At 44.5% G+C, this 22,025-nt stretch overlaps 1 protein-coding gene across 2 annotated transcripts; it reads left to right on the top strand.

Annotated features, from left to right (window-relative positions):
• Positions 1-1,568: 1,568 nt before the first annotated feature.
• Positions 1,569-21,937, top strand: LOC135391194 (very low-density lipoprotein receptor-like). Of its 2 annotated transcripts, XM_064621335.1 has the most exons (19): positions 1,569-1,933; positions 3,880-3,990; positions 9,372-9,494; positions 10,687-10,812; positions 10,926-11,042; positions 11,887-12,144; positions 12,244-12,369; positions 13,042-13,164; positions 13,248-13,370; positions 13,785-13,913; positions 15,406-15,577; positions 15,662-15,880; positions 17,084-17,202; positions 17,295-17,434; positions 17,514-17,655; positions 18,313-18,459; positions 19,034-19,153; positions 19,229-19,539; positions 20,586-21,937. In XM_064621335.1, the coding sequence occupies exons 1-19, from the start codon at positions 1,849-1,851 to the stop codon at positions 20,628-20,630; spliced, it is 2,736 nt and encodes a 911-aa protein (XP_064477405.1). In that variant the 5' UTR covers positions 1,569-1,848; the 3' UTR covers positions 20,631-21,937. The 2 variants fall into 2 exon arrangements, with proteins under 2 accessions (XP_064477405.1, XP_064477406.1); XM_064621336.1 differs by lacking the exon at positions 19,034-19,153 and having other exon boundaries at positions 1,570-1,933.
• The last annotated feature ends 88 nt before the right edge of the window (positions 21,938-22,025 follow it).

The raw sequence follows: 22,025 nt of genomic DNA, 5'->3' as shown, positions 1-22,025 counted from the left end.
CATTTCCTCACTTGTGAAAACGCAAATCGTCATATTCGTATCCTTCAGCATCTCAACACTCATACGAATTTCTATATGTCGGGCCAATTATATGGCGCCCAGTTGCAGACAACCTTCGCGTTTGTCTTAATGGAAGCCAAACGCTGCACAGAGCCATCATGACACGTTGATGATCATGACAACCTTGAGAATGACACCAGCATAAACGGCAGACGGGGGGGGGGGGGGGGGGGGGGGGGGGCTTCATTTGACTGTCACACGTTCGTTTGTCCAAGCACAGTCGCAGCATTGCGACTGGATGAAGTAGCTCGCATACAACGCAACTGCTCTGCGCGTGCGCGGCCGCCTGGCCCATAATTATAGGCTTGGGGATTCACGCAATGGAAGCAGTTCCACACCCTTCGGTTTTCTGTGTACACGCTGACGCAATTCTTACGTCAGCCAACTTGTGGAAGACCTGTGCACGTGGATTTATTATGATGGGAATGGAGTAGCTGCAGACGGGACCCTGATTTATGTCCTCGCTTTGTTTTGGTTTGAAGTTACGCCAGCGCGGCTGTGGTCCTCGTTAACATGCCAGCATGGAGCGAATTCTTTGTGTTAGGGATCGATCAAGATAAGGGCGTTTATGTAAATACCTATGATCGCTTCTATGGAAGTTGACGTTGCATTTGAAACGCCGTGCCAATTAAAGGAAGAAGGTAGGGGGACGAGACAGAGTGCGAACAAATGCGGGAAAGGAAACTGAAATGAAAGTGAAATGAAAGAGGCGTGAATCGTAAAACGTATGAGAAAACTTTGCGGGACGAATTATCTTCCGTAATATTCACGTGGCGACTTTCGTTCTAATCTTAACACAGTGACGTGTTACAAACGATATGTCGTGTTCTTCGACAGGTTCGTTTTGGCAGAGTTGACGTGCTTTGCTGTTGAACATTGCCGTTGTCATCACTGCACTGTAGATGAAAGGCTCGTGACAAACAAAACGACAATGAAAAGATGGCTAAGAAGCAAGCGAGCTGGTGAAGTTGATGCATAATGTAAAACTGAGACTTCGTGTTGTGACCATCCCTACGTGTTCACTAGTCTCGGGGTTTTACATTATGCAAACAAAACGAGCTCTCAAACCGTGTTACATTATACAAGTCTGTGCAAAATATCGTATTCATCTCTCGTCTTGGATTGTTCAGTTCGGTTGCCGATTCGATTCGCATCGTACACTTGCGATTGTCACCAATATTTTCGTTTTCGTGAGAAGGACGGAATGAATTAGTCGAGACAACACATCGGAAAGGCAGTTTCTGCGCGTGAATGTCAGGTAGGTCGACCACGAAATCATTGTCAAGGTTGCCAGAGCTCTATTTACACCGAATCCACTTTCGGATGTCTCCATGTCATCTAGACGATTCTGTGCCTTTTTGTTTCTTCTATCACGCGGTTGAAAGCAGATATTCTTGTCCATCGCGCGACGGCGAGACGTTGCCGATTGGCCCAAGAATTGCGTGACGTCATAGGTAATTTTGCTTTTGTGGCGCCCGCTCCACGCCATAGAGGGAACTAGCGAGGCGAGGGGGGTAGTGAACGCCAGGCGGGAGCAGCCGACATCGTACGATCCCACCGCAACATTCCCGTCACAACTTTACACACGGCGTGACCGCTCCAGCTCGGAAGGGCGCGAAAGCTCTCTCTCTAGTAACCTTTCTTCTTTCCTTAATCCGTGTTCTGTTCTGTGTTTGTGCTTCGAGGCTTCACGGACCTACAACTGTGAGCTTCCCAAATTCAAACTGCCTGTGAGACACAACGACCGGAAAACGTGTGCCCGCTATCCGGTTTATTATACGTGCCGGCATGGAATCACTGCGGTGGAGTACCGCAATCTGGTTATTACTGTTTGTCTTCGTAGCACTTCTTTCAAGCACAGCATACAGTGCAAGTGAGTACGGATTTCTCGAAATGTTTCCGAGCGAGCACGTATTCGAATTTTCTCGAAGTACGCGTGGCCATCGTCGTGGGTGCTGGTCACGCTAAGCTCCGTGACGTGGAGACCTCATGCCATGAAGTCATGATCGCATGCGCACCGTTCGTTTGTTACACACTGTAGAGAAGATGGTTTTACTGCACCGAATACGTCTTCGTCTCTGTGAGCCATATGCTGAGCCGCTGGAGCAGCGGTATGGAAGGGCCAAATTCCAGTGTCCTCGCGTACCTAGACAGTCTTCTCTTCAGCGTGTTTTCTTACACGAGTGTTTATTCAAAGTTCAAACCAAATTTGTGTCCGCTTTACGTCGCAAAATCCTCGTACGCAGAAGTGCGAGCGTGTCGTCTGCGTATATGTCGTCTGTTTGCTCTGCGCAGTTCGGTCAACCAACTCTGCGAAGCCTCCACGTGTTGAAAGTGTGAAGCTGCCACGCTGTGAAATGCATATTACCCAAGCATGCATTTTCGGGTGTATGAGCCAGAAGTTTTCATTCATTCTGAAGGCAAGGTTAACTGAAAAAGCAAGCGTGAAGGAGAGGAGAGGGGGAATGGGTCGAGGCGGGGAGCAATGTCTGCCGTTCAAAAAGCACGCGATTGGAGACCTTTTGCTCGAAGGAAAAGCGTTTCAACGACTAACGTGTAAACTGTGGCGTGACTAGACTTCGCTACTGCTGTGGAACAGCTGCAGGCTTGGAGGAAAATAGCGGAAAATTTGTACGGAACGCATTACCCAATCGACGCGTGGCGGCGTCTGCGATTAAATTCGGAGGCCGAATTCGCTTGCAGACGACGCAGGCTATACATAACTGATGAAACTGAGCTGTGCGTGAGTTCTGAAAATCAAATTTTTCTCGTTGACCGAAAAAAAAAAAAAAAAAAAAGATAGCTGCATACCCTACAGGGCGGTATTCAATTTTTGGCTGTTGCATTCCGCAGCGGCAACGAACATTCCATTGCAGGCTATCATTTCGGAAAGTCAATAAGAAATACTAAAGGCACTTTTTATCACCTCTTGCAGTGAGTTGCGATAACTTAATCAGCTCGGAGGCACAAGGTTAGAGAGGACTCTGCTCTGACCTCGATATCTGGAAGTCGTAACGGTACCATTGACTGCAATAAAAACGAAGACTGCAAACACACCTAAAGCGTGACTGGAGGCAACCGTGCGATCATCGCTGCCCTATCGAAAATTCTGGTTATCGTGCTACAGCGGGATTATCGAAGTCTCGAGCCGTATACTAACGGCCCTGAGCAAAGTGGCAAACAAGAGTGCTTTGTCATTTTCACAAATACATTCGATTGTTTTATTATTAATGATAAAACGTTCTGAGGTTCCGCGTTATTGCGGATGATAAAGTCGCAAAGATAAAGTTTGTAAAAGTGGAAGTAAGTCACAGGTTGTAAAAATGCTTTGTCCGTTCATTCATTCTGTCAAGTCCGGAAAACTTCTGGCGGTACAATTTCAACATTCACTGTTTCAATATTACGATGTTCGGCTAATGGTAACGTCACTGATAGGATCGTAATTCGGCTAATAGGCAGAATGAAGTCACCATGACTTTCATTCAGCCCTCGAGTGAAGTTCGGAAGTAGTTTCGAACGAAAGCGGCACTACATTTTTTTACAACACAACAAAGGCTTATGGTGGATGTTAGCGTACATTCTTCCTGTATAATGTGATCATTGCATGAGAACAAGTCAAAACTACATCTGGTCTCAAGACTAGTGTTCGTTGTTTGTTTCTTCAATTAGTTGTATTTAGGTCACCTTTAGAATACATGCTAATATTTTGCCGTCTTTGTGATTTTATGTTCTCGCTTTTCGTGTTTGATGTTTTGATGTGGGGTGCGACAACCAAAAGGCGCCTAATAATTTGTTCTTGTATGTTTACCTTTCTTCCAGGTCAATGTTCGACGAGTCAGTTCCGATGCGGCAACGAGAAATGTATTCCAATTTCGTGGCATTGCGATGAAGACGATGATTGCGGAGACGGCTCTGACGAAGCTAGCTGCGGTGAGTTCGTCTTTCAGACAAGCCTGTTAGCATCCCCGGCAGACGGTCGTCTGCTAACTTTAACGTAAAAAAAGTTAAAGAAACTTACTAGATCCTGTCAACTGTATACCAGTAACGATTCACTCAGATTAGGGATTTGGTCATTCTACTGCAACGTAACTCATTAATCAACCTGATAATAAAAAAGTTGGGATAGTATGTTGGCGCAGCGGCGTATGTCTTCTGCGTGTCGGCGGGTCTGTAGTGTCGGCGCATGTCTTCTGCGAGAAATCATCACACTACGTTGACGCCGCAGAGAAACGAACAATTTTGTGACCGCATTAATCATGAAAATAAAAGGAACGAACGCTAATAAACACACGGATAGAACATTGTTTTCCGTTAACCACTACTTGCTAAAATATACTAGTTCAATCAACGTTCAAAGTGCCCTGTATGCCAGCATGTATGTTTGTTCGGTCTGAGACGAATGATAACGAAAAATGAAAAAAAAAAAAAAAAAGCGATTGGCTGGAGTTACAAGTTTTTTGTCCTCCCAAGGCAACGTGCCCTGTGTTGATGGGATTATAAATGGGAATGGCTGGCACAAAGTGCGATTGTACGTACATTGGAACGAAAGAGGAAAGTGGTACGATGTCTGTTTTGGGCGCATCACAAAATAGCGGGCGCCGTCCCTTCTATTTCGGGCCTCCGGCAGCGCCGAGGACGCGCTCTTGGGCAGCAGATGGGAAGTCACCTCCGGTGAAAACTGATACATACGCAGACGAGATTATCGGTCGTTATCAGGAAAACGCGAAACTAGCTGATAAGAGTTCGTCCATGCGATTGAAAGAAACCAAATGAAACACGAGAACGTTTGTTGCTGTTTTGCCTTTGCGTTTAGAAATAACTGCTACTTTTTGTTTGTGCTATGTTGGCTATGCATGTTTGTCCGAGAAAGAGGGAGGGGAAAGAGGTACATATTAGGAACCTCTTACTGATGTAATAATTTTCGTATTATGACTTCCATATATTATTCAATCACTGTGCAAAATAGCATCTTGAGATCAATGCTTCGAGGTTTTTGGGTATCTCAACTACACACGATGTGTTTAGCTGTTCGCGATTTTATGAATCTCAAGTTATTGTCGTTAAAATCGCGTGTATACATATTTTCAATACGCGCCAGCGCTGCCGTTCAACCAACAAAGAACGCGACGTAAAAATGCCGACCATATTCTGGGTTGAGAACACGAACCGTGTGATCAGTTTGCAGTGGCGTCTCTGATTCCGTTGACGTCAGCTGGTGGTTTTAGTTTTCAGGTGCCCGCAAAAACGCAAATCGGTCGTCGCATGCGCATATGCAACCCAATCCCTCTGTCGCACCACATGATATTACGTCTGATGGCTTTCTTTCGCAGACGACAGTGCAGTGCATGTCATTGTGGATGCCGGCGTTTCAGCAGAAATCGCGTCTCACCTGACGCAGTTTTGGAACTGTGGGATCTATACATGCGGTATATCGCCATTAGTATTGACGTAATGCTTTGCTCTGATAAGGATTGGCAAACTTGTTTGCGGTCAGTGTGTCCGCGGCCTTGGAGAAAAATATAATTTGAGCTTTTGTGCGACATGGCATCCATATGTAGGAGCCCGTGTGTCGCCCAGACTTCCTCTCCCTATCTCATAGAACTAAAGAGAAAGTCCCGACAAAATCTCGTGCCGATTTAATTCGTGTGCTTGTTTCACGAGATCTACTTTCCAATGTCTTCTGCGGGTTACACATGCCTTAAGGATAAGACTATTATTTGTGCATAAAGCTTTCCCCCAGACAACATTTAACTTTTTTGTATAAAAACAGCACAAGCAAAAAATGGGAAAAGTCTAGCACTCGCAAGTAAGTAATAAAATAAGTATTTAAAGAGATTGAAACATTCATTTTATTGAAAAACAAGCTGTCAGTAAAATAATTGTTTCAATCTCTTTAAATACTTATTTTATTCACTTGCGAGTGCTAGACTTCTCCCATTTTTTGCTTGCGCTGTTTTTATACAAAAAAAGTTAAATGTTGTCTGGGGGAAAGCTTTATGCACTACCTATAGTCTTACCCTTGAGGCATGTGTAACCCGCAGAAGACATTGGAAAGTAGATTTCGTGCGACAAGCACACGAATTAAATCGGCACGAAATGCGATACATTGAACACTTGGTAGAGATATTTATACTAATGTACATCTCTACCAAGTGTTCAGTCGCACCTGATGAAGGACTGACTCCGTCCGAAAGCTTGTTTTTCAGTAAAATGTTTCAATCTCTTTAAATAATTATTTTGAAAACAGCAGTCTGCTATCCGTTCCCGTTGTACTCGAGGCACTGTCCCTCAGGGGAGAGCCATGCTGATGTAATGTCATGGGTAGCATCCCTCTCCGAAAATCAGGAGGATGCGGGTTCGAGTCCCTGGCGTCGGCACACGTTGGCCTTTCCCTGAGTTATCTCGGATTGCTTGAAAGTTCTTTCGAAGCGTGTCGTCCCAGTCCTGGAGTTTCCTGCTGAGCTGCAGTACGAGTTAAACCTTCAACCTTCACCCAGTTTTGCCAGACGAGAACTTGCACTCGGAGCGTGTCGTTCGTAGGCAGGACTCTTATAACGCAAGGACAAACGCGTGGTATACGGAAGGGTTAATTGCAGACGGCGAGAGATCATTGAAGTACGCATCATGGTCAACTTCCAATGCCACGCGCTGCAATTATTCTCGCCGAGGTGCAGAGATGATGATTCGACAAAATAACTTAACTCCGTAAATGTGTGGAAGGGATAGCACGTGCACGATCAGCATGGTGAAACACATGCCGACGGGTTTCCCTGCGCCTCCCTTCCCCCCCCCCCCCCAAAAAAAAATACACCCCAAAAAAGTCCATAAGCGAACAGACACAAGTGCCACCCCCCCACCCCCGAGATGAAAACCGCACAAACCACTGAAATGACATGTACCGTATTTTCACGCGTATTAGCCGCGGCTTATGCGCGATTTATTTTTTTCGCGGACGCTCTGCGGCTTATCCGTGGGTGCGGCTTATCTGGTGACTATTTTTCCCTGGTACTTTCCCCATACCCCGGGTTAAACGAAAGGGCCGACAGTGCCTCATGTTTTTCGGAACAGGACCGCCCTGCCAGTGCACGAACAATACCGAACAGGGGCGGGTCCACTCCATATTCGAGTGGACTAACCCGTCATTCCACGAAAAACACGCAACAAGGGCACAATCCGATCTTAGTAGAACACTAGAACTGACCTCCTTTGTTATACATTATGCCGACACCGGAATGTGGACAGGGTTTATGGCCTTCCCCACGGTCTCCCTTGTCGGCAGACCCACAGGAAGGGTTCAATACACCTGTCATCGGGATAAAACGTGGTCAGCTATGCGTCAGTTCTCATTTGACGAGAGCAGCAGCATTCGTGGACACGGGCACGGCAGTTAGAGGTGAGGCATGGCTCCAACGCTGAGGCACAGCCACGACAGCGGCTTCAAACTAAAAGTCGTCGACTTCGCGGACAAGTACGTGAACAGGGCAGCTGGCAGGGAGTACGGCGCTGACGAGCGTTGAGCGTCCCTGTTGATTTTGTATGTTCATCACTGGTTTAGCGCACAAAGCAGTCGTGTCGTATTACCCGCGGCTTATCTGCGAGTGCGGCTTATCTGCCAAAACATTTTCAAAATGTATCTAAAAACGAGTCCTGCGGCTTATCTGCGGTGCGGCTAATACGCGTGAAAATACGGTAAATCTGTTACCATTGTTGCCTATTTTGAACAACACCTTCTAACAACGACGGGACGGGTTTGAATGACAAAATACCGGCAAAGTAGGCTACCGCACCCAATCAACAGACACGATTCTGAGTCACACACGGTGTTCTTGGCTCGGGTAACTTGACGGTGACGTTACCAACGATATACTATTTTTTTTTTCTCATCTTTTTCGGTTGCTGGGAAACTCCTCAGGACTTGGAAAGCTTGCTGCCCGTGACGTAACAACAGACAGAAAGGAAACTCAATCGATAAAAGCAGCCCCGATTCTAAAACGCGTCAACACGCGGGGAAATACAGCCAGCTTCCCAAAGCGAGTTTTGCGTGCGTACGCCCGACCGTCATGACCTGCCTCCTGCTTCGCCTTTCGATAGTCTGTGACGTAGGAGCCACACCTCGCATTCTCATTGGCTGCTTGCGCAACGCCTGATGCAGACGTCAGCGACGACGCGTCTCGTGGCAACGGGCCAATTTGTTCGTCTGCTTGTATTTTTACGGAAGCGCGCTTATCAGTTTTGTTTTACTGCATCACCTCTTTTGGCGGCGCCTATGTGGCTTTGATTATCCTACTGCGCAGTTGACCGACACCAGATCGTCGAAGTGGTTAACAGCGCAAATTGATACCTTTGGATTCCCGATGGAATGCAGCAAAAAATTGGCGAAGTCCCTTAGCTACTCATGAAACATGATTAATTGTGTTCGCGAAAAAAAATTTCAAGGGCATGTGTCTGCTTTAGTGGCAGAGGGAAGATGCGCAGACCGTGTTGTGGTGTATAGCTGTAGGAAGTGGACCATTAAATGGCTCCGAAGGCATGACGCAATTGCGCAAGGACATTTCGTGTGATTCCTCGAACTGCGTCGCGCCGCTCTGGGAAGAGTTCAAGTTTGCCAATTGAACACAGAGAAATGGCTCGTGATATATAGTTACTTAAAACGCGCAAACAGTCTAGACACACACTTGTGTTCCCCTTTGTGAGCGTCATGTTGTGAAAGTACACCATATATGTTGGTTGGAATACATGCAGCATTTAAAAGAATTGAGTGCAGATGCCTCGGTTGTAAATTTTCAGAACATATTATCGCCCCAGTTATGTCGAATATTAAAGAATGAGACTTTCTCTTTCCTTTATTTTTTTTTCATAAAGCCAACAAATAGGACTGTGTGAATAATAATTTTAAAATTAAAGATAATTATGTAACTGAACCGGGCACATCTACAGCATACATAGGTGATATGTATGCAAACAGGGCTTCATACGAAGCAACACACACTTGTTTTCATAGCCTCTCTTCTGGCACTTTTGGGCTTACGAATGCAGCATCAGGACTATTCAAACATATTTCGTTTGGAAACCACATCACTCAAATTCTTTAGGTTCAAAACCCTGATACATAAAATTCTATATCCGATTCAGGATTCTAATCTAATGGTTCTGTATATTAAAAAAGTCTGAATATTGGAACAGTGTTTGAAAAATAGCAATAGACCTCCTGCCTGTCAGTGGGTCATTCACATCCTCCTTTGCACTCCCCCCCAGTCTTTCAGCATGTTGTGTTTTCTGTTGTTTGATGTTTGCTGGAACTTTTCTTTCAGAAAACCGAACGTGTTCCGAAACAGAATTTCACTGTGCTAATGGAAAGTGCATACCAAGTCGGTGGCAATGTGATAATGAAAACGACTGTGGGGACCACTCGGACGAGGACGATGCCGTCTGCAGTGAGTGTTCTTATTCCTCGTTCAACTCCATTTCCTGATCAAGAGCTTAACTGCGCCATAAACACTGGACCGCTACGGAGCTGCCAAAGACAAATTATCACTGCAGTGCAAAATTGGGTCGCCACCAGTTAGAGCCTTGGCATCCTCGTGTACTACTCCATTGCCAATGTAGTGTGTAGCAATTATGCTCCGCGATATCATTCTGCAGCCCCAAGTCATCATTACATATGTGGCTGTTGATGGAGGATAACTTGTGCTTCTCCCCTTCGCTGCTGTTTGTGTCGAGGCAGTGGGGATTGTACTTCCTAGAAGCAATTATTGGGAGTATTGCGAGAAAGATAAATTGCTCGTGCCACGTGCTTCTTGGCTTTGCTTCCTATTCACGCTGATGCAATGCAACGTAGCTAGAAGTGTTGATGCTGCACTTTCAACATCGCATGTGATGTTAGAAATGATGAATTCATTCAGGTTCTTCCCTGATAATGTCTTGCTGCACATTCGTTGTTAAAGCGTTGCGTATATCTACGAATATGCACTAGTACCTTCAGGCACTAACTTCTTGGCAGTATAACTTGTGTATTTATGTATGCTTAGCCTTTCCTGAAGCATCTTTTACCTCTTTTTTTGCGCTGCAAGAAGTTCTGCTGGTAACAGAAATATTTAACAGGGGATGACAGTATCTGTGAGGGGAATGCATTGGCCTCAGTACAAAATGTTCCCATGATCAAAAGCATGACAAAATATTTCTCCCGTTCAATTGAGTGATGCTGTTCGTTTTTTGTTTGTTTTTCTGACTGCAGTGTGTAAAAAATGTTTGAACAAAATTGTCGATAATTGTGTCACGTCACACAGGTAAAGAAGCTACGTATTCAAAACTTGATATGGTGGTAATTTCAAGTCCCAAAATCAAGTTCCAAAAATAAAAAAATAAATTCAAGTCCCAAAAGTCCCAAAAACGTCAAGTTAGGCTACTACGGCATGGAACGTTGTGCTTCGAGCCTCAAAATAAGATAAAAACCTTTCTAAAGCCATTGCTGAGATCCTTGCAAGCCATGGGTATGGCCTGTTAACATGCAAGACTTCCACAAGCATTCACCTAAGGCTCAGTGTCCCTGTAGTACGTACTACGGAAACTGAAAATGCGGGGAAAAAAAAGATATTTGTTTTTTAATTTTCGTTCCTTGCTGTGCAGAAAACAAGACATGCTCTCCTGACCAATTCTCCTGCAAGACACAAGAAGGCGTGTGCATCCCAATCACATGGCATTGCGACGGGCAAGAAGACTGCATGGATGGGTCAGACGAGAAGGATGGGTGCCGTGAGTACATCAGATTATATGTAGTATCTTCGTTCGCCCGAATGTCTGTGCTGTGCACGTGCTTGTATCTCTCATCTGTCATGTATGTCACACATTAAATGAATTTATTTCAGATGATGCAACATGCACGCAGGAGGAGTTTGCGTGCAGTAACGGAAAATGCATTACTAAACGTTGGATGTGCGACCAGGACGACGATTGTGGGGACGGAAGCGACGAGAAGAGTTGCCGTAAGTGTTGAATAAGGCTAGTGGGCTGGACTATGTTTTTGTTACAACTGCCCCAACAACACCGAATATCCTCTGGATGTACGAATACCGTAATTTCACGCGTATCAGGCGTGCTTATGCACAATATATATATATATTTTTTTTTTTCCTATCATGGGCGCTCTGAGGCTTATCCACCGGTGCAGCTTATCAGATGACTATTTTTCCCCGGTATTTTCACCGTACATCAGTTTCATCAAAAGGGCCGACAATATCTCTGGAAGAGCACCGCCCTGCCCTGCCACTGCACGAACAATCCGTAACAAGGGCGCGTCCACATTTGAGCAAACTGACCTTCCTGGTGCCTTCCCCCAAGCAGCTTTAACTAAAGTGGTGCAGTGACTCATACCTTCTGCAAGACCACTGGCCTGTTGATCCATGAAAAATACGCAGCAAGTGCACAATTCGATTCTGGTAGAACACTGGAACTGACCTCCTTTGTTGTACACCACGCCGACCCCGGAGTATGGACCACAGGGCTTATGGCCTTCTCTATGGTCTCCTTTGTGGCACAAATCAGTAGCATCGTATTGCCCGTGGCTTATCTGCGAATGCGGCCTATCTGCATGAACATTTTCAAAACGGTCCAAGAAACTGGTCCTGCGGCTTACCTGCGGTGCGGCTTATATGCGTGAAATTACAGTAATGTCCTAACGGTTTCGTACGTCCGATGGATATCTGACGGATATCTATCAGACAAACAGATTCATTAGGACATTATTCGTACATCCAGAGGGTATTCGGTGTTGCTAGGGTATAGTATTATGATCCATTTAGCTAACTGCTGTACCCCTCCTCTTTGCAGCAAATGTGACCTGCTCTAGTGCGGAGTTTATGTGCCAAAATGGGCGCTGCATACCTGACAGGTGGCACTGCGACGGTGATGTAGACTGCACGGATGGTTCAGATGAACACAGCTGCCCTGGAACAGCCCCTAGTGCAGTCGGGCACTCCACTTGTGGAAGCAGAGACTTTGCCTGTGACAACGGTGCCAACTGCATCAATCTTTCCTGGGTGTGTGACGGGGATCCAGACTGTGTCGATGAATCTGACGAGGCCAATTGTAAGCATCTCGTGAGCAGTGTGGAAGCAGCAGGTGTTATGCTGCGGTTGGGTACACAAGTGATTTTTACCTTCGATTGCATTTGTTTGCTTCATACAGGTACGAATACCTGCAGGCCAGATCAATTCCAATGCAAGAACCTTCACTGCATTCCAGGACAGTTGGAGTGTAATGGAATAGCCGAATGTCCGGACAAATCCGATGAGCACGAGAATTGTCCCAGCAGTGAGTGCCTGCTTTAGTGGTCATCAAACTGCTCTGCATTTTAGTCTAAACTCTAGAGCAGACCTGTTTCTTTTCAGAAGTACTTGCTCGTAAGAGTCATTAAATTACAATTGCAATTTGTCATAACTGCAACATCACTGCCATATGAAACGTAATTGATTTAGACTGAGTTATTCATTTCAATAAATAATTTTCATGTATAACTTTATTCTTCCTTGAGGTGTTGTGTCATGTCTGTTTGGGTTAGATTTATGATGATGATATTTCGAGTATGCGAAAACTCATCTCCTACTATTTCACCGTGTACCAAACCCACACATTTTGCATACTCATGTTTGCTATCACGATAGTATTGTCTGTCATGAACAAGTAAAAATTTGAAGACATTGTAAGAATGATTAAGGTTTTAAAATGAATTTGGATGCCAGATGCAAAGTAATTCCAAAGTAACTGCAAGTTAATTACAGGTTACTCGCAAAGGTAATTTAGTTTGTTACAATGACCGAATGTTCAAAGTAATCCTTAAAGTAATTCTGAAAAATTTAATGAATTTAATTGGATTGCTTGTAATTAGCTATGCGATAGGTCTACTGCAAAGTAATCATGGTGAATAATATGAAGCTTTTGAAAGATTGAGCATAGATGATTAAAGAGGATTAAATCTCATTTCAGACAAAGAATGCGATCCAGAGACCCAGTTTGAGTGCAGCCCTTCAAACTGCATCTCTAAAGACCTCGTGTGCAATGGAAAGAATGATTGTGGAAATTTCGAAGATGAGCCAAAGGAGCGTTGCCGTAAGTGTGCACCGTACGATATGAGACTATAATTCCAAGAAGATTGTCGACGTACCTTGACTGACAAACCTCTATTTCTATAGACAAAAATGAGTGCCTGTTCAGGAATGGAGGCTGCTCGGACATATGCCGCGATGATCCAATCGGTTACCACTGTGAATGTCATCGTGGTTTCAAGATGATGTCTGATAACCGTACCTGCGAGGGTGAGCTCTCATCCCTATATACCCTATATATAACCCTATATGCATATATCCATATAACCCTATATGTATCCTTTTCCTATTGTTTCCCCCCTTATGTAATGCCATAGTAATGGCACTTAAGGTATATAAATAAATAAATATATCCATATATAACTCTATATGCATATATCCATATATAGCCCTATATGTATATGCAAAAACCTCCTGAGGTTTTTGAGTATATATAGGGTATGCTGTCCATTAAACTTGTTGCTGTGTAACGAGAATTTGTCTGCATTTTTTGTCTCTGGTTTTACTTCGCAGTCGTGCACCAGCTTGTCAGCACTATTTCGCTTTTGCGATCTTGCCAGATATTGTCATGCTCCCGCAGCCTTTGTGCTTTACAGATATCATATGAGCGAATTTTAATTTCAGATATTAACGAATGTGAAATTCCGGGGTCTTGCTCTCAAAAGTGTACCAACACGAAGGGAGCTTACAAGTGTGAGTGCATCGAAGGTTATTCGGTTGAGCCAAGGGATCACAGACTCTGCAGGGCAACAGGTATGCAATGGGATCTGTTTGGAAGTTTGGTGTTCCTTTTATTTGGGAAACGAAATTAGAGCGGGGCAGTCTTGTCCAGAGAGTCCCCCTCCAAAGATATTGTTTCGGAAATACGAATCTGCACTGGAGTACACTAGGCATTCATACGGTGCTTGGTTTTCGGGTTTTATGATTTTTCAAATTCGGGAGGGAAAAATTGGGTGCTATTTATACATAGAGCCTGAAGTTTTCGGGAAATATTTTTTCCTACATTCGGGGAATAAAAATCGGGTAAATAAACATGTGGACTAATTTCATGCAAATTCGGGTGAAAAAACTTCCAGTACGCTAAATTTGGGGAGAAATCGGGCTCAGTTATTCAAACTAATTGTAGCGGATTGGTACAAATGGTGATGTAACTGCATTTTTCTGCCAAACAAGTAAGTTAGCGCATTCCTACAGACATCCCAGTGAGAGAAATTTGCCGGGTAAAAATCGGGTTTCACCCTAAAGAGGCAACCTTCAATTCGGGGTGCAAATTCAGGGAAGAATCGGGTAAAACCCTAAAACGTCAGGCTCTATTTATACACGAGATTTCGGGGAGAAATCGGGCTCTGTGATCAGTGTTTGATATGTCACCGGGGAATTTTCGGGTGAAACGAAAGGAATATGAAACAAGCCACTGCTGTGACACTGGGACGAGAAACAAGAACCTTTATATTTATGATCGGAACTGGGGCGGTGAATGACCGCGGTATTTGAACAGTTGCTCGAGCTGCACAAAAGCTCGTCTTTGACTCCTGCAGGAAGGGATCGTAAAAGGAGGACAAATAGGTTTGATGATATATTATGATTCACTTTTTGGGCGGTTTACCGAGAACGACAAGTTGAAGGACCGCAAGGATTTCGGGTAGATATCGGGTGTTACCCGAATTCTTGAAAACTTGTTCGGGGGGGGGGGGGGAACTATCGTGAAAAATCGGGGTTAACGCGAAAACTAAGAACCCCAGGCATTCAGCACAGCTGTTCCGCATCTTACGTCAATAATAAAAAAGACTGTTAAGAGCATCAACTGTTTACTATATACATAAAAACAAGACTTTCGTGCAGTAGGCTGCACTTCTTCACGTTCTTACGTCAATCTAAAATTGGAGAAGTGGCCTTTTTTTTATGTTCCACCCGGAAATCAACTTTTAAACCTGACATCACCTGATTTTACCCTGTTTTACGACTCCTGAAATAAAACCCAATTTTTACCCCCAGATTTTAAGAATGTAGAACATGAAAATGCAGGGCCCTACGCACACACACACATCACATAACTTGGCGAGAAGAATACAAACACAAGCAACAAAAACTGGGGCAGGTGGATTAACTTTATATGCGTCACTTTTTACGTGGTAGCATTTCTATGAAATACATAAATATACAATTTAGGACTCAATGCAACAGCAGATGTGCAAATTGTATCAATTTACATTGAACTTACCATGTGATTTTTCTTATCGTATAGTTGGTGTGGCGTACCTGCTGTTTGCAAACCGTCATGACATCAGGAAAATTAACCTGGAAACGAATGAGTACAACGAGGTTATCTCTGAGGTAAAGAGTGCCGTTGCATTGGACTACTTGTACAACAAGGAGCTTCTGGTCTGGTCCGACACAGTCATTGAAGCCATCAACAGGTGAGCTTCTGACTTCGGGCTTGCGTGTTCGTATGGACAAAGTCTGCAGGCACGTTCTAACGTTGTTCACGTTGTTTCTTGCAGTGCGCCAATGAAGGGCGGTAACGAAATCACAACGGTTATCAAGGACCATCTGCAGGCTGCAGACGGACTGGCAGTCGACTGGATTTACAACCACCTTTACTGGACAGACACTGCTATGAACACCATATCCGTGGCCAACCTGGACGGCACGATGCGGCGAACCCTCTTTTCTGACAACTTGGATGAGCCGCGCGCCATCGTGGTCAACCCTCTTGAAGGGTAGGTTGGCTGCTCATCTTCCACGTAGCGTGTACAGCTCGCATCAGAGTTAACTTGGACGCCATTCCGGCCTGCGCAACCTGGTGGTGCTGAGTAGAAATAACGGCAGAGGGCGTTTTGGTCATCTATTTACGGTTGGAGAGGTCACCCTCGTTATGAAGGGGTTGTTTTCTGCTAGGAGCTGCCAGGGTGGTTGAAGACTTGCGTATGTGTGGTTTTCCCCAGTCTCAGGATTCGTTATGGAGATCCCTTATCACCGCTTGCACGAAACCTTCCTAAGTGTAACACTTAACAAGTGTTGCACTAACACGTTAGTGCACTAGGTTTAGGGTTGCAGTTAAGTGGCTTGCACGAACACTTCGACGAACGCCCTAAGTTAAGTGTTCTAAAGTGGATCGTGGCTACGAGCAGTAGCAGTCTTCGGAGGGCTCTCATTGGTAGAACGAGAACTTCCGGAGTTCATCGCAGGAAGTCGTGCGTCACGGCATGTTTGGGTTGTGGGAAGTCGTCTGCTTCTGCCGTCGCACGTAAACGGTTTGTAGAACCAAAATAAGGCATTGTAAAATCATTGTAGCTGCAAGAACGCGTTAGGTCACTTGTTGCGTACTTTCGTCAAATAAAATAAAGCCTGTGGCCCAAAGTAGGTCTCGAATTGCTCGATGATGGAGAGATTATCACCACTGGCAGTGCCGGTGAGAGGCATCTTGCGCAGCGGTCATTTTGAGAGATGTTGCTAACGAAAAGCACAAAACGTACAGCACCCACACGGCATAAAAAAATGACTTTGTTAGTATTGCGAGGAAAATGCGTACTGCATTGCGAGATACAGTTGGTGCCGCCGACGAGTCCTCGCTACACGGTTCATAGCGGCTGACATGTTAGTCCTAAGCTTTAGTGTGGTAGTTTTGGGTGCACTTAGGACCCTTGGCCAGCACCCTAATTTGCGTGGAGCTAGCGCCACCACTTTAGTGTTCTAAAAGTTTCGTGCAAGCCACTTGCGGCTCCGGCACTACTGTAAGTGGGGAAACTTGTTAAGTATTACACTAAGTTCGTTTCGTGCAAGCGAGCCCAGCTCGCCTGCTCTTCAGCCGCCCTTTGTGGCTGTCCTCCCACTTTGCGGGCTGGAGCGATGTTCAAGTTTACTTCGACGCGAGCTGTACATTGGCAGCTTTATTAATTGTTTGCATTGTTCTGTTTTATCAGCTGGATGTTCTGGTCTGACTGGGGCAGTGCAGCAAAGATTGAACGTTCAGGCATGGATGGGTCTCACCGTGCTGCGATTGTGACAACTGACATCCTCTGGCCCAATGGACTTGCTATTGGTGAGCCTCACGCTAACCGCAATAATCGTGCAATTAGTAGTGACAGAATTTGATAGCCATTGTTCTAATATTTCTCGCAATTTTCTCCATAGACTATGTAACCAAGAAGCTGTTTTGGGCGGACGCAAAGCTGCACATCATCTGTAGTTCGGATTATGATGGAACAAATCGCCGCGTGGTTGTTTCATCCCCTCTGGCTGTGAAGCACCCATTCTCCTTGGATGTCTTCGAGGTAAACATGATTCGATTGCACCCTTCATATTTTGTCGGTCTGGTGTTGTATTCTAAGTTTTAATGCTTTTCCAAAAAAGGATTGGCTCTACTGGACAGACTGGGACCTGGAGGCCATCAACAAAGCCAACAAATTCACCGGCGAGAACGTAACGTCAATAATCCACGAGGTTTACTCACCCATGGCACTCCACATTTACCACAGCTATAAGCAACCTGAAGGTAGGTGTCACTCTTTTGCAGTGTTTGTAGCAGAGCATCAAACCGAACTGGAACCGAAAACAGGAAAAAAGTTATTTTTTGCCGGAACCAAACCGGAAAGGCCGCCACCATCTTGGAGCTGAACCGAACCGATTTAGAAAATATTGGTTACAGTTTCAAAACTGGTTTCAAAGCATCGGCAGTTCGAGACAAACCGTTTTTCATTTTGCTAACCTTAAGTGCCCCAACCTATTCCAAAAGTGACCGGTTCCTGCGACATTTTTTGAAGCTACTGTCCCTAATACAAGCGGAAACGCATAGCTGGACGACCACATGGATGGAAACAACGTTGGACGATCACTTTCTATAGTTTCATTTTCCTGCGGACAAGCGTTCTTGTCACAGTATTGCGGCCAGCTAGGACATGCGAACAGAAAGTTTCCGGAACTTTCCTACCGTTTATTTTAGGGCCTTGTGCGATGAACCGATTTGGAACCGGTTTAGAGCGTCATGAAACCGGTTCGGAACAGATATGTGTGTCCTCTTGGAGCTGAACCGAAATTGAGCCGGAAAAAAATTCGGTTTGATGCTCTTGTTTGTAGTCCCCAGGCATTTTACTCATAAAGGTAGTCACTAACCTGCCTGTGAAGAGGTGAATGTTAATTTTTCATTTTACAGGGGAAAACTACTGCAAGCATGCAAACGGACTTTGCTCTCATCTTTGTTTACCAGCACCATTGTTCAGCAGCCACTCTTCGCGCTACACGTGTTCATGTCCCAATGACATGGAGCTGCAGGAGGACAAGCAGAACTGCAAAATAATTGGTAGGTGCATCCTGAATGTCTTCCAGCATGGTGGGGGGGGGTTCATATTTTTTCTTGCTTTGTCCGTGGTCAGGGCGTAGTAACGTACTGGTGTATTATTTCTTTCATCATAAACAATCAAAAGCTGCATAATGTCATTGACTGGTTATTTATGCCGTCTGTTTCTGGCACTCATTCAGTACACTGTCATATTCACGGTAGTTCCTCTCAAACACCAAATTCATTGAGGAACTTGTGAAACAGCACAAATACTATCAGTTGCATATATACCACTATAACTGATTGACTAACAAAATTTAAAAAATCGAAAAAGCATCCTTTTGTTAGTCACAGCACTGCTTGGTCCATACATTTCTTGCAATGCCACACAATCCTATTTTTCTGTTTCGGGCAGTACTCTAAATAGTTTCGATGCGACTGAACATCACATTTTTATTTTCATGATCAACAAAAATTTGCTACTCAGTGTTTAGATCTCTATTCCTGGTGTATCTCTATTCTTGCACGTTCTCTGATCTTTCTCCTTCATCTTTTCCTCCTCATTCTTTTCTCAACTACTTCCACTTTGAAAAAGAAACGAGGGACATGAAGAAATCTGTCCTTGATGTGGACTGTGCTTCTAACAGCACTAACACATCAGACACTTCTCCTTCCAATAACTCTGACCTCTGCAATACCGTTGTAACCACAACAGGTACACCACTTTGCACGTTCTACTTCGGGGTGCCAATGAAAACAAAAAAACGCAATGAATTTGTTTTCCTTACAGAAATTACGCAAGCACCGACACTATTACCCACCACCACCATCACCACAATGCCACCAGTAAATGAGAACACCACAGCAGTTGAATTGGGCGTGCAAGAAGAAAAGCCGGACACGGGTAGGATAGCAGGTGTCGTCATCAGCGTCCTGGGCGGGCTCACCATTGTAGTCACCATGGTGGCGTATTTGGTGTACCGCAAATTCAGGAGAAACATCACCAGCTTAAACTTCGACAACCCTGTCTACAGGAAGACAACAGAGGACCAGTTGAGCTTAGAAAAGAACCAGTACCAGCCTGCAAGGTCGTACCCTCCGGTGAGTTAATGCATTCTTGTAGACCCTTGAGTTTTTGGATTTTTCTTTTTTTTTAGACGTGAAAATTGGGTTTTGTTTCAAGGGCTGTAAAACTGGGTACAGTAAAATCAGGCAATATCGCATATCAGATGAACACCAGCAAGACTTCTGATGCACAGTGCTTAGTGTTCTGTGGTGGCTGAATTTGCCCTTTGTCAAGTTTGTATTTTGTCTTTTTGTGACGATGATGCAAATCAATGGTAAAAATGGGTTTTTACCAGGCTTAATCAGAAAGCACAAGGCCACTTAAGACACAGCACACCACAGTGGCTGAAATCTTAAAGCTGGGAAATGTCCAAACAATCACTAGAGCTATTCGAGCTCGAATTTGGCTATTGAGGGCTCAAGTGATCGTTTGGATATTTCCCAGTTTTAAAGATAGAGCCTGAAGTTTTCAGGAAATATTTTTTCTAAATTTGGGGAGTAAAGATTGGGTAAACGTGCTCTAAATTCAAGCAAATTCGGCAAAACCGGGGAGAAATCTTGCTCAGTTACTCAAACTAACTGAACTGGTTCGGTACAAGTGGTGATGTAACTGCGTTTGCTGCCAAACAAATTAGTGTGCATTCCTACTGACGTCTTGCCGGGTAAAAATCGGGGTTTCACCCTAAAACTTAAGGCTCTATTTATAGTATAATATTTTGCTCTATAGAACTTACACCACACCACACCAGCAAGAAAAGAATGTGCAAGACTCGCTCACTCTGAATTGAAATTTTTGATTGCATCGCAAAGCAATGAGAGATTTGAGCAATGAGCAAAGCAATGAGAGGTACAGTGTGCAAAAATAAATATTTAAATGCATGTCATATCACCCACTCACTTGGAATAGCAGTCTTCTGTGGGACATCACAGAATCGAGATTTGTGAAGGCTTACATTAGAAACGCAGTACGCCTTAAAGATTCTTCTCTGGCAGGAACGTACCTTGTGTCACAAACTTCCAGCAGGCTGTAAGCCTTTCTATTTTGTAACTTTCACTAAACCCCCTTTTATGATTTCTTGCAGAGTATGGAACCTCTTACGTCGCCAGGCACCAATGAGTTTGTATAGTAACCACCAATTAGCTAGGAGCTCGGACACTGGACTGGCCGTCAGTGCCAGAAAGAACTGATATCCACTGTGTGCATCTCGTTGCCGAAAAAACCTGTCGAAGTCACAGGTTTTCCTGCAAGGACGTTTGGTTGGCCACACTGAGGTTGAATGGAGAGTGTGCGACCTAAACACTCAACGGTGCTAGCGGTACTGCTTCCTGTTCGCTGGAGCTAAATTGGGACTCTGTGCGTCTTCCACCGTGTTGAGCCAAGAGACTTCACGCAAGACATTTTCAACAAACTGTGTGCAACGGACTCGACGGGCACAGCTTTGTGAGCAATGCTTGAGCACCAGTGTGTATACTGCAGTGTCGTGAGTAACGGGACGGTACGCGTGCTCAGAAATTTGGTTTTCCCTAGGTTTATGCTTCACCATTGAAACGTTGAAGATAGAAAAAACAAACTGTATTCCTCCACCATAGGTTAATTTATATTCACAGTGCAACAAGGTCTGTAACATTTTTGAATGGAGATTGACCCGGAGGGAGCTGGGGTTCACCCGGTCTCCGGGGGTGAAGTGTGGTTGTGCATGTTTTTGTGTGAATGTTCATTTATATGCAGGATGCCCTCTGTTTGTGAACTTCTCATCGGGCAACAGTGAGAAACCAAGAACCATCTTCCTTTTGTATTATAGTACTTTACTGGTCATTAACACCTTGTTCTCATTGCGAATTACTTTTTTGTGAGTAGGATTTTCCCCATTGTTACATGTTTTGTAAGATGGAAGCATATTTATTAAGTTTCACTAGCCGTAGGAAGTTGCTTTGGGCTCACTGGATGCAGCATTGTACTTTGTTGCTGTGCAACAGTTCAGAGTGCTAGCAGCCAATTGCATTGTGATGGATGCCTTTGTCTCTGCACTGCACAGTTTGGCATCTGCAGGTGTTCACAAATCGTGCAGTCTTTAGTGTCAACAATGTGTTAAATGAATGGCAACTCTCATTTCACAATTACGTGTGAACAAAATTCTGAACTTTATTTATTTGTGACAAAGGCAAAGTTGGCAAAAGTATAAAATACATTTTGTCCGAGCTTAGTCTGAAAACTTGGATCTCTGATTCAGAATCTCGTAACTTAAAAGTATATGGGGGTATAAGTATCGTGGTAAGATGAGCATTTCTTTACAAGGAACTCTGCAGACTATCTGCAGTCAACTTGACTTGCAGCTAGTAGTGCTTGTGTAATGACTTCTGTTGTGAATATTGACTTGTAATTTATGTACATAGTTTTTGTGTTCAACTAAAATAAAGTGTGTGACCATAGTAATCCAGATCAACTTACTATACATGTAGTGAACATTCCAATGAATGTGGGAACCCCACTCTACTTTGTAATCATAGGGGTGTGTGTAAAA

Source organism: Ornithodoros turicata, chromosome 4, assembly GCF_037126465.1.
Source record: "Ornithodoros turicata isolate Travis chromosome 4, ASM3712646v1, whole genome shotgun sequence".
Classification (NCBI taxonomy): Eukaryota; Metazoa; Arthropoda; class Arachnida; order Ixodida; family Argasidae; genus Ornithodoros; species Ornithodoros turicata.
This window is presented reverse-complemented; position numbering and strand designations above follow the sequence as displayed.

Bases quoted from the DNA above. Each gene is read 5' to 3' on its own strand.
- LOC135391194 (XM_064621335.1), top strand. From the start codon at position 1,849: ATGGAATCACTGCGGTGGAGTACCGCAATCTGGTTATTACTGTTTGTC. The intron at 15,881-17,083 runs GTAGGTTGGCTG...CTGTTTTATCAG, and splicing joins GTGGTCAACCCTCTTGAAGG to CTGGATGTTCTGGTCTGACT. The intron at 18,460-19,033 runs GTAGGTGCATCC...ACTTTGAAAAAG, and splicing joins GCAGAACTGCAAAATAATTG to AAACGAGGGACATGAAGAAA.